The 12,946-nt window shown below is 38.1% G+C and overlaps 1 protein-coding gene across 1 annotated transcript in view; it reads right to left on the bottom strand.

Annotated features, from left to right (window-relative positions):
• Nucleotides 1-690: 690 nt before the first annotated feature.
• LOC306860023 (von Willebrand factor A domain-containing protein 5B1-like) overlaps nt 691-12,946 on the bottom strand; it is a gene marked incomplete at both ends in the record, with an annotated part of 36,424 nt that continues 24,168 nt past the window's right edge. Inside the window, 8 exons of the mRNA XM_079401542.1 lie at nt 691-1,374; nt 5,429-5,555; nt 6,576-6,645; nt 6,905-6,979; nt 7,768-7,863; nt 8,050-8,187; nt 8,267-8,557; nt 10,944-11,133. Of these exons, the coding sequence (XP_079257668.1) occupies nt 691-1,374; nt 5,429-5,555; nt 6,576-6,645; nt 6,905-6,979; nt 7,768-7,863; nt 8,050-8,187; nt 8,267-8,557; nt 10,944-11,133 (1,671 nt within the window). The remainder of the gene's footprint in view (nt 1,375-5,428; nt 5,556-6,575; nt 6,646-6,904; nt 6,980-7,767; nt 7,864-8,049; nt 8,188-8,266; nt 8,558-10,943; nt 11,134-12,946) is intronic.

Genomic DNA, 12,946 nt, shown 5'->3' with positions numbered 1-12,946 from the left:
TGTTTCTCTTAACTTCGAATTAAAATATCTTGTAATTGTGCATTTTATCACACAATTGTGACTATTTTTGTCGCAACAGGGTTATTATCGTCAACTAAAACCTTTAAAAACATTTTTGTTCATTGAAATAAAGCTAAAATAATAAGCTAAAATATTAAATAAAAATTAGATGTAAAACGTAAACTAAAGAAAAATGACAAATGTTGCCTTGGCAACTAACAGAAATAAAAACACTAACATTACTAATAAAAAATGGAAATAAAAATAAATTATACCTAAATAGTACGATTAAAATAAAAGCTCACAAAAATTACTAAAACTAAAATGACTAAAAATTAAACAAAATGTAAAATTTAAATAAAACATAAAAAATTTACAAATATAAAATCCTAATAAAAAAACTGTAACAATACTGTATATAAATAATACTAAAATAACACTGAATTGCAACTTTCCTCACAACGGAGTAATTTTTTAACTTCCTGTAATATTTTTTCAATAGGAGACAGTACAATACATTGGCGTCTACGTACCTGTGCAGAGTATGTTTCTGGCCTTCGGATGAAATACTGGTACGATTTCTATTCATAAAACTAAAATGAAACTCACAGAATAAACATTAAAACAATTCTAGGCGAGTAAAACCCTCGTTTCGCATAGTTTGAAATTTCGTCCCTACCCTAACAGGCCTCACACACTGTTGGGGTTGTAGCAGAGCATGTTGAGCTGCAGGTTCTCGTCCCAGTGTCTGAGGATGATGAAGAGCTGATTGGCCGCAGCTTTGACCGACGCCAGGTCTCGGCCCTCTGGGACGATCTGTTCATCTAGCCACATGCTGGCCTTGGCGGCGATTAGCTCCCACTCGATGAAATAACTGGCCGAACTGTGTTCCAGCCAGGCCAGAGCAACCGCGGTCGCCCACACCATCCCCTCGGGGTCTTGCACAGCCCTTTGGAGGATCCCCAGAGAACCTGGCAGGGGCATCTCCGCGATTTCAGACTCAGACCCCCGTCCGCTGTCGTACAAAGAGCTGATAGGTGATGGCGGGGCTTCAGTTGACATCGATGAGAAACCGCTCAGCAGCGAGGGCTCGCCCTCCATCCGAGGGCTTCGGGCCTGGAATGAGGATGAAGATGTGCGGCACACCAACTCATCGCATTCAGAGTTCAAGTCTGAGTCTTTTGGAGGAGGCGAGGCGCCATGGTGGACCTCCAGACTTTCGGAGCGGCGGGAGCCGGAGTGGGACACGTGGGTAAGGCTAATTCTGTGGCTTGTGAAGGGCGACGTCCACTTCAGCTTGTCCATGGGCACGTTGATGGCGTCACACAAGGCACTGTCCAACATGAACGCCCCACAGGACAGCTGCAATGACACCTGCAACAGGAAGTAGAAGCCATAATGTCTACTTAATCAGTGCTTAAACATATAAACAAGCTCAGAGACGGAACTTCAATGAGCCATTTAAGGTCTTTAGGCATGGTCAATTACATTAGCCTTAAAAATACGCTCTACTGATTTTGTTACGCCTCATAACAGTTTACTTTGAGTAATTGCCATGACCCATATAGTCTACTCAAATAGTATATCTCATTTAACCAGACTTAGCGATCATGGGATATTGATTGGTGCTTGTTAAATGTCAACAGATCTCACTATACGTAAAGAAGACTGCCTTTGTGTGTGGTGTGAGTATTGACCGGCTATTTATAGGTTATGAGGCAAGTGGATGCAATACACGCAATGACGTCATTACTAGTTGAAGTTTGTCAGGCATTTTGTTATGCTGACCTTTTGAAGTCAACATGAAACTCATTTACTATATGTATATAACTACATATTTAATATGAATTTCTAAATATATATATAAATACACAATGTAAATATAATAAAATTATTACATTTAATTAATAATATACACACATATACAGTATGTATGTATATATATATATATATATATTAGCATGTCAACGCAGGCGAGGGGAGGTCTCCCAAAGTACCCCCCCCCCCCACCCCCCCACCCCCCACTTGTTAGGAAAGGAATAGTTGTGAGGAGATGGGGTGGTGGAGGGATGCTGGAAAACTGTCAAGGAAGAGAGGTAAGTCTGTTGTGTATACAGCTCTTATCTTGTTAATTGGGTTGATGGATGACTTTGCTCCTCTCGTGTTAATTAGGCTAATTATCCGCTCGCTCTGAGAAAATACAATGCATGTCAGATCTGCATCAAGTTTAGCAGCAGCAGCTCTTAAAGTAATAGCAGCCAAACAACCTAATAACCCAGTTGCTGTGATGTCTATAAATCAAAGAACAAATGAAAAAATGGGAAATCAATAACTGTTGTACAGTCATGGCCAAAAATATCGGCACCCTTGGTAAATATGATCAAAGGCAGCTGTGAAAATTAATCTGCATTGTTAATCCTTTTGATCTTTTATTTAAAATATTCACATAAATCTAACCTTTCATTGGATAATAAGAATTTAAAATGGAGGGAATTATCATTAAGAAATAAATGTTTTTCTCTAATACACATTGGCCACAATTAACGGCACCCTTTTATTCAATACTTTTTGAAACCTCCATTTGCCAGTTTAACAGCTCTAAATTTTCTCCTATAATGTCTGATGAGGTTAGAAAACACCTGACAAGAGATCAGAGACCATTCCTTCATCCATAATCACTCCAGATCCTTTAGATTCACAGCTCCATGTTGGTGCTTCTTCTCTTCAGTTCACCTCACTCATTTTCTACAGAGTTCAGGTCAGAGGACTGGAATGGCCAGCAGAAGCTTGGTTTTGTGCTCAGTGACCCATTTTTGTGTTGCTTTTGAGGTTTGTGTTTGGATTATTGTACGGTTGGAAGATCCAAACATGGCCCATTATAAGATTTCTAACAGAGTCAGTCACTTTTTGATATCTGTTGGTATTTGATAGAATCCTTGATGCCATGTGTCTAAACAAGATGTCCAGGATCTCCAGCAGAAATATAGGCCCACAACATCAACACAGCAGTATATTTCATTGTACACATTGGGTACTTTTTATCCCTGTGTTCACCAAACCCATCTTGAGTGTTTGCTGCTAAAAAGCTCATTTTTTAGTTTCATCTGACCATAGACGCCAGTCCCATTTGAAGTTCCAGTCGTTTTTGGATGAGCTAGGAGAATTTTTCTTGAAACCCTCCCAAACAACATGTGGTGATGTAGGTGCTGTTTGACTATTTTTAAAAAAGGTTTTCTGACCCTGAAACTCAACTATTTTCTGCAATTCTCCAGATGTGGTCCTTGGAGAGTCTTTAGCCACTCAAACTCTCCTTCTCACAGTGCATTAGGACGATATAGGCACACGTCCTCTTCCAGGCAGTTTCGTAACATTTTATGTTGATTGGAAATTCTTAATTATTGCCCTGATGGTGGAAATGGTAATTTTCACTGCTCTAGCTCTTTTCTTTAAGCCGCTTCACTAATTTGTGAAGCTCAATTATCTTTTGTTACACAACAGAAATATATTCTTTGGTTTTTCTCATTGTGATGGATGATTAAGGGAATTTGGGTTTTGTTTTCCCTCCCATTTATATTTCTGTGAAACAGGAAGCTATTGCTGGATAATTTAATGTTCATAATCACCCTGGATTGCTCAAAATTGTGAATATGAATGGGAATATACTTCAGAGATATTTTACTCATAAGAATTTCTAGGGGTGCTAATAATTGTGTCCAACGTGTATTTGAGAAAAAAACATTTATTTCATAATGATACCCCCCCCCCCCCCATTTTAAATTCTTATTATAATAAAGGTTAGATTTTTGTGAATTTTTTAAATAAAAGATCAAAAGATTAACAATGAAGATTAATTTTCACAGCCTTCTTTGATGATATTTACCAAGGGTGCCAATATTTTTGGCCATGACTGTAGCTTTAAGGATTAATCTATATTCAATTGAGAATTTAGTGTATATATATATATACACACACACTCACTGGCCACTTTATTAGGTACACCTTGCTAGTACCGGGTTGGACCCCCTTTTGCCTTCAGAAATGCCTTAATTCTTTGTGGCATAGATTCAACAAGGTGTTGGAAACATTCCTCAGAGATTTTGGTTCATATTGACATGATAGCATCACGCAGTTGCTGCAGATTTGTCGGCTGCACATCCATGATGTGAATCTCCTGTTCCACCACATCCCAAAGGTGCTCTATTGGATTGAGATCTGGTGACTGTGGAGGCCATTTGAGTAAACTGAACTCATTGTCATGGTCAAGAACCCAGTCTGAGATGATTTGAGCTTTGTGACATGGTGCATTATCCTGCTGGAAGTTGCCATCAGAAGATGGGTACACTGTAGTCATAAAGGGATGGACATGGTCAGCAACAATACTCAGGTAGGATGTGGCGTTTAAACGATGCTCAATTGGTACTAAGGGGCCCAAAGTGTGCCAAGAAAATATCCCCCACACCATTACACCACCACCACCAGCAGCCTGAACCACTGAGACAAGGCAGGATCCATGCTTTCATGTTCTTTACGCCAAATTCTGACCCTACCATCTGAATGTTGCAGCAGAAATCAAGACTCATCAGACCAGGCAACGTTTTTCCAATCTTCTATTGTCCAATTTTGGTGAGCCTGTGCGAATTGTAGCCTCCGTTTCCCGTTCTTAGCTGACAGGAACGGCACCCAGTGTGGTCTTCTGCTGCTGTAGCCCATCTGCTTCAGGGTTTGGCGTGTTGTGCGTTCAGAGATGGTATTCTGCATACCTTGGTTGTAACGAGTGGTTATTTGAGTTACTGTTGCCTTTCTATCATCTCTAACCAGTCTGCCCATTCTCCTCTGACCTCTGACATCAACAAGACATTTTCGTCCACACAGCTGCCGCTCACTGGATATATTCTCGTTTTCGGACCATTCTCTGTAAACCCTAGAGATGGTTGTGCGTGAAAATCCCAGGAGATCAGCAGTTTTTGAAATACTCAGACCGGCCCGTCTGGCACCAACAACCATTCCAAGTTCAAAGTCACTTAAATCCCCTTTCCCCATTCCGATGCTCGGTTTCAACTTCAGCAAGTCGTTTTCACCACATCTAGATGCCTAAATGCATTGAGTTGCTGCCATGTGATTGGCTGATTAGCAATTTGTGTTACCAAGCAATTGAACAGGTGTACCTAATAAAGTGGCCGGTGAGTGTGTGTATATATATATATATATATATATATATATACAGTATATACACACACACACACACACACACACACATACATACAAGTTATATATATATATATATATATATATATATATATATATATAAATAAAACTTGCATCAAACAAGTTAATAGGGGCTATTTCAATTTCATGGTGACTTCAAATGTATGTGCTACTGAAACCACAGAGCATCAGCATCCTTAAAGCAGAATATGGCGACAGAAACCAGAGGGATGTAGTCCTTGTTGTCATTTTCGCTCTCTCCCACTGAGTTGCTGATTTTGCTTTGTGACCGGCTCATGAAGCCCCTGGCGGCTTTCGTCAGGAGACGTGTCCTGCTCAGGCTCAGCTTGCTGGAGGCAAAAAGAAACAACACCTTTTACTCCAGTACCTCACTGTCGTCATTAAATGCACAGACATGTCTAAAGTGCTTTTTCTAGGTGAAATCTGCCCCTTCACATCCTTTAATTTGCGAGGTGTGTACACATCCCTGATAGCGCCGCTCTGCACGTTTTGGTCATTTGTTTGGCTGACATTTCAAGTGACAGCGAGAGGTAAAACTGTGAAAGAGATTCCAGACACGAAAAGGAAGTGTTTATTTTGGTGTCTGGAGTACCATCTATCTTTTGTTTTACATTTTGGTTTTATGCTATTAAAATATAGAAATTTGATTAAGATTAGGATATAATCCAGGCCGGATTTGAACAAATTAGTTATCAAAGATTAATACATTGCATAAACTACTTATTTATATCATGTAAAGCCACTGGTGCATGTCCAAATTAATATTCATTAATATTCATGAGCTAGCAGTATTCTGTGATATAGTATTCACCCTCTGCATATGATGTCAGTCTTTCTTAAAGCTAAGCGCTAATTAAAATGGAAACTGAGTGGTTGTGGCTGGAGTATCCCTCACTTCATACATTCACTTAAACTCAAGAAGTTTAGACTAATTTTTTAAAAAGGAAAATGCTAATAGCAAAACCTTTGATGTCCAGAGAGTAAACACTTGCCAGAAGATAATGGTCACACTGATTCATGAAGCATTACGTCCTTCACAACAAAATAGCTTGAATTCCTGCACAAATTCGTCGTATTGTAAGTCTATGCATCTCCTGTCTTTAATTTTTTTAATGACTAATGAATGTCTGTCTTCTCTGAGAGTTGAACTCATTACATGCACCCAACAGACTACCAAAAGCAATCAAAATGCAAATTTGACTCATGATTTAAAACAATGGCACAGGAGCGATGCAAACTGCTGAATTATTCATTTGTGTTCTGTGAATTACAGTGTTTTTAATAGTGTAACTTGATTTGTGGACGTTGTTTGCGCTTTCCCCCATCTCGTTCCGTCTTTGTACACCCACCTGGCGGAGAAAAGGCTCTCGACTGATCTCTGCGAGTGGTCGGAGGTCACCGAAGGACTCCTTTGAGAGGCTGAAAGAGAGAGAGAAGGTTGGTTTCTGATAATTTCTATGGCCCAGCACACACACAAACAAACAAATGCATTGTACTCCAAGGCAAAGAGCACTCAATAAACTCGCCTGTGCTCCTCTAGGTCAAATCTAATTAATGAATTCAGCAGCTACAAACTTGAGTGATTAATGCTGCTGTGTTTGTTTGACATGCTTGAACACCTGCAAGACTGTAAATAACTGAAGTAACCAAGTGAATGCAGACAGTTAGAGAAAAGTACCTTCAGAAGAGCTACATCGTTCCCAGATGGAGGATGAGGGTGTTTTGCAGGGGGATTGGGATGAATCGTCTACGTCTATAGAGCAAAGAAGCATAGACACAAGTCCTTTGACATCAGTTTGGAATGAAAGCTTTTATCTGAACTAGCATTAAGGAATCACATCTAAGTGCATTTGTAAATGGGTCTGAGCTGAAAATTTTACAGTAACATGCACTATGTTTGTTTGGTCATAGCACCCCTGCTGGTTTTAGTAAAAGTAGTTTTACATTTATGTCAAAAGAACAGCATTTATTTGTAATAGAGATATTTTGTAGCATTATAAATGTCTTTACTGTCACTTTTGACCAATTCAATGGATCCTTACTGAATAAAAATATTATTTTATTTTTAAACAATTTACTGACCCCAGACTTATAAGCAGTATAGTGTGTATTTTGACCAACATTTAATCAACATGTCATTGCCACCCAATGCATTCAATAGACCAAAGTATTTGAAAACTAAATCTCACTTCCTGTTTGGCATCCTCGCCATCAAATATGTTAATGCATTTAGCAGTTTCATATATCAGAAGTCTTTAGTTTCAAGATTGTCTGACTCAAAGTCTAACGACTGGTTGTTAGTTTTAAAATAAAATATTCAAACGGTGACCTGTTGGTGGCACTAGAGAGTTTAAAATTGGGTATGATAAAAGTTGACACTCTCCTCAATAAGTGTGCCAAATTTCATAACTTTTTACCAAATGTTTCTAGGGACAGCCATAGACTCAAAGCCAGAAGAAATGAAAGAATAAGTGAAATCAAACCACGCATTAGTCTTTTTCATGCTATATAAAAATCAAGTCTTTTATGATCCAGGCAAACCTCCTGATTGCGAGCGACCCAGACCCACAGAGTAACCACGGTTCTTCCTGCTGCCGGAACGAGAACTGCAGTGCGAACTTTGTTTATGATCCTCCCCTGGAGATAAACAAATACACAAGGAGTCATTACAATAATCTAATTGTGTTCTTAAGCCAGGAGCGACTGCTTCATCTGTTTCCCTGTGCTCCTCCTTGTTTTCTTCTTCCTGAGAAGAGTGTCTTTGGCGTAATGATTGCAACTGCCAGGCCCTGTGAGCTCAGATGAATTATAAGAATGACCTACCGGGATGGCTGTACTCAATGCAGGTGGGTAAATATTCATTGCTGTCCAGATCGATAGGCACAAACGCTGTGTATTTGCTCAAGATGTTGCAGGCTTTGCTCGTGTGGATGGCGTAAAGCTGGTACCGTCTCCTAGAACCTACAAGAAATGATATAGAGGGATTTGGTCAGATATACAAGCAAGTTGGATGTTTTAATATTTGGTCATTCGACCTTACCATGCTCAATCTCATACTGTTTTTCCGCCATGTGTTCAAAGTCTTGAATAATGGAGAGTCCCGCCAGGTGATGGAAAGTTTCGTTCCACAGGTCCTCGTGAACTTTCTCCTCCCGCTCTCGGCCTTTCAGGTAAGGCTGGATGTCAAAGGCCACCTCCCATCTCATGGGCTTCCCGCACAGCAGTCCTGATATGACCGCTTTGCAATCTCCTTTTCCGTGACTGGCCTTGAATTCTGGCACGTGAGGATCCTGGGGCGTTTCGACTTCGCAAAGCTGATGCGTGTAGCCATCTGTTCGAAAACGCACAGAAGGTAAACATAACATTCAGAGTATTAACAGATGCTTTTCCTGCTGAAAACATCAGAAACCAGTTGGCTGAGTGCGTAAGAGTGGGGAAGTCGTGGCCTAATGGTTAGAGAGTCGGACTCGTAATCCAAAAAGGTTGCGAGTTCGAGTCTCAGGCCGGCAGGGATTGTAGGTGGGAGGAGTGAATGTCCAGCGTTCTCTCCACCCTCAATGCCACGACTGAGGTGCCCTTGAGAAAGGCAACGAACCCCCAACTGCTCCCCGGGTGCCACAGCATAAATGGCTGCCCACTGCTCCGGGTGTGTGTTCACGGTGTGTGTGTGTGTGTTCACTGCTGTGTGTGCACTTTAGATGGGTAAAATGCAGAGCACTTTTTTTTTTTTAAACTGTAAAAGTTTGATATTTTTGAAATCAACTAGTTGTTGGGTTGCTTAAAGGAACCCTGTATACCTAAGGTACAACAGCTTTTGTTGACATGTCATTTTTAGGACATGTCCATGCTTAAAAAAACAGCTAGAGGGGCCCAAAAAGCCTTAAAGTGATAGTTCACCCAAAAATGAAAATTCTGTCATTAATTACTCACCCTCATGTCGTTCCAAACCCGTAAGACATTCATTCATCTTCGGAACACAAATTAAGATATTTTTGATGAAATCCAAGAGCTTTCTGATCCTGCATAGACAGCAACGCAACTACCACGTTCAAGGCCCAGAAAGGTAAGGACATCGTTAAAATAGTCCATGTGACATCATCTGCGAGAATACTTTTTCACAAACCTTGATCTTGATCAGAAAGCTCTTGGATTTCATCAAAAATATCTCAATTTGTGTCCTGAAGATGAACAAGTTCTTACGGTGAGGTTTGGAACGACATGAGGGTGAGTAATTAATGACCGAATTTTCATTTTTGGGTGAATACCCCTTGATTTTAAAAAATTGTTTTGAAATTGCTTCAAGGTTGACACTCTGCCTTAAAAATGCAACTCTCGTGGTGCCGAAAAAGAGTGAGATGTCTGAATCTGAGAACATGTAGCTGTTTAATATGGTAACTGACAGGCAATTAGGTTGAATAGCTTTTTTATTGCACAAAACTATTAGCTGATGGTCGCCATAAAAACCGAGATCCACGGATTACGAATAATGACAAGAAAATTGCTCACAGCAGGCGATTTAAAGTCTGACAGTCTTGAAATTTATTGTTGAATACTGTGGATTGATTACATAAGTTGTGTTTTGATGGCGGTGCTTTACAAGTTATGAATTGAGAAACTTTATAGTACATTAAACACCAGTATTAAATCAATAACAGATCTGCTCATCTACAACCATATATACATTTATTGGCACCTCTGTACATCTTACAGTACAGCACGGGTCAGTATGATTTTATTTATATATGTTTATTCAGAAAGGACACTTTTAATTGATAAAAATTACAGTTAAGTCATTTACAATGTCACAAAAGATTTCAAATGAATGCTGTTCTTTTAAACTTTGTATTCATCAAATAACCCTGAAAAAATGTATCACAGTTTAGCACAACTGTTTTCAATACTGATAAGAAAAAAATGTTTCTTGAGCATCAGATCAGCAAATTAGAATGATTTCTGAAGGATCATGTGACACTGAAGAAGGACTGGAAAATTCAGCTTTGCATCACAGAAATAAATTACATTTTAAAATACATTAAAAACTGAAAACAGGTATTTTAAAAAGTAATAACATTTCACAAAATTTTACTGTATACTTAAATAAATGCAGCCTCAGTGAGCAAAAGGGAAAACATCAAGTTATCTTACCCACATTTTTTGACCATTGGACTTTTTCTATGACTTTTCCATGATCCAGTTAAATTTCAAAATGTAAAAATTCCAATCTAAAAATTGTTTTATATAGATCTCTGTAAAATTCCATGCATATACCAGGTTTGAATCCTTGGAGTTTCAACTTTTATACTGTAGTGGACAAATGTCAGTATGACCTTCAACAGACAGACTGATAGCATCACCACTGGCTTGTGGAGTTTTTACTCCCCACAACACTCAACAAAGAGTGATATCTAGCTGATGAAAAATGTTTAGAGCAGTAAGAAATCAGAAAAATTCATATTCATTACTGAATTTTTTATTTAATTTTATTTTTTTATATATGAAGATTTTACAACTACAACTGATTATCAGATTCAGGAGTAGTTTCTCAGTCAGTGCTCATTGTATAATGTTAAGTGCCTTTTCGACCACACTGTGCAGCTGATTATGGGTATTTAAATTACAGTGTTTAAAGCCAGCTTAACTCTGAGCCCAAGCAGCGCTAAGATTATTATGCATCAGAAATTGATGTCTTTTTTCTCATACTGCAGCAAAGGACTAACCTGCATCACCGGTGCTGCCTAGAGAAGGGCTGTCAGTTGAGGACCTGGAGCCGTCTTCCACGACTGGGCCGGGATGGGTCTGATCCACTTTAGACTCCCCCTGGAGACCCTCTGGTTGCTGCCCTGGAGGTTTGTGAGCAGTTATGGGACATCCTCTTGAGGATGTGGCACACAGGCTGGCCAACTGTGGCTGATGGAGAAACGAGCAACAGTTAATTAGTCCTTCTGCTCACTCTGCAATGCCACTGTACTTCAATTACCTAGTCCAAAATGGCACATTTGATGTAGACACTTATCTTCTAATATTGAATATTTAATTGTTTTTGCAATTTTTTAAAACGTATTTGAATTTATTTTTAAGATTTAGATCATCATCTAGCAATAACTCAGGCACAGTTATAGATTATGGTAAATATTTATCTTTTAAGAGCACTCGAATGTCTTTCCCCTTAAGAGAGCTGTGTGTATTTATGCATAAAAATGCAGCAAGTTAATTTATTGGGAAAAAAGTACAACAATACAAGACAAACAGAAAATGGGTTTATAATATCAAACATTTATCACTCATAACATAATTATAAATATAGGCATATTAAATATTATGCTACATATTTTGAATGATATTTGCATATATTTAAAAATAAAACTATAAACAGTTTCATTATAATATTAAAATGCAAATGTTATTTCAATGTTAACATTTAAATGATATTTAAAAATAAATAAATAAATTCAAACATCAAATGTTAACAATGTTAACATTTAAATAATACTATAATATACACTACCAGTCAAAAAGTTTGAATATTTAAGATTTTTAAAATGTTTTTGAAAGAAGTCTCTTTTGCTCTGCAAGGTTCCATTTATTTGATGAAAAATACAGTAAAAATGTTGAAATATTACTGCAATTTTAAAGTACTCTTTACCATTTTAATATATTTTAAAGTGTAATATATTTGAAAAAAATCATTACTTCAGTCTTCAACGTCACACGATTCTTCAGAAATCAAAAAATAAATCAAATAAAAATTATTCCAAACTTTTGACTAGTAGTTAATATTTTGAAACATTACTGAAAAAATATTTAAAAATAATTACATTAATAAAAAATATATATATGTATTAAACATTAAAATATTAAAACATACAAATGAATAATATTATTATTCTGACTTAGAATTTTTTGACAGTTTAACTTATAAGTACTATATGAAGCACATTTTTAGGTAACCTGACAAAATCTTTTACCCATCAATGTATGGATATGGCATTAGGACAGTTATAAATGTGTATTGCTTGTTTCCTGAGCTAAAGAAAAATCACAATGCCACAGTAATGGTGCTAATGCTAACAAGTCTGAATGTGTTTCTGTGCCTGTACATATCATGCAGGTTTCCTATTGTACTTTTCCAGCATGAAGGCAACATGAATGGAAATCTAATTTATTCCACCTCATGTAGAGGGAGTTTATGAACACAATGATTCTTTGAGTCGGCGTAACATGCCAGGTCCTACAGCCATGGCTCTCTGTTCACTTGGGTCTAATGGGAATTTGGTTCAAGAAAAATTGATGCCTGCCAAAGATCTAATAAGGACCAATAAAGTCATTATTGCATGCATTGAGGGGAAATCAAGGACTCTTGTTATTGCTGTAGCTAATCTGTAATATTTCTCACTCCGTTTTTGATAAGATTTCCACGGGCAATTGCTTGCAGTACCGAGTGTCGCCCCGGACTATTGATATCTTCTCTCCTTTCAAAGAGCGTGACATTGGAAATTTTTATCGTGGCCATCAAGGGTTTTGTCACAGTTGTCAGAACTAATTGTGCCCTGGACGACGAACGCAAGTGTCTGGATGTTCAATATGTCTCTTGGCAGGGTGTCAGCAATGCCGGAGTATCACTGAACTCACTGAATTCGAGAAACAATGTCATGAAATAGGAGTGATAAATAAAGGACACGTCATTATTTTGTCAGCCAGCATGCTGAGGAATGAGCAATTA

The sequence above is a fragment of the Barbus barbus genome, assembly GCF_936440315.1.
Source record: "Barbus barbus genome assembly, chromosome: 40".
Taxonomy (NCBI): Eukaryota; Metazoa; Chordata; class Actinopteri; order Cypriniformes; family Cyprinidae; genus Barbus; species Barbus barbus.
This window is presented reverse-complemented; position numbering and strand designations above follow the sequence as displayed.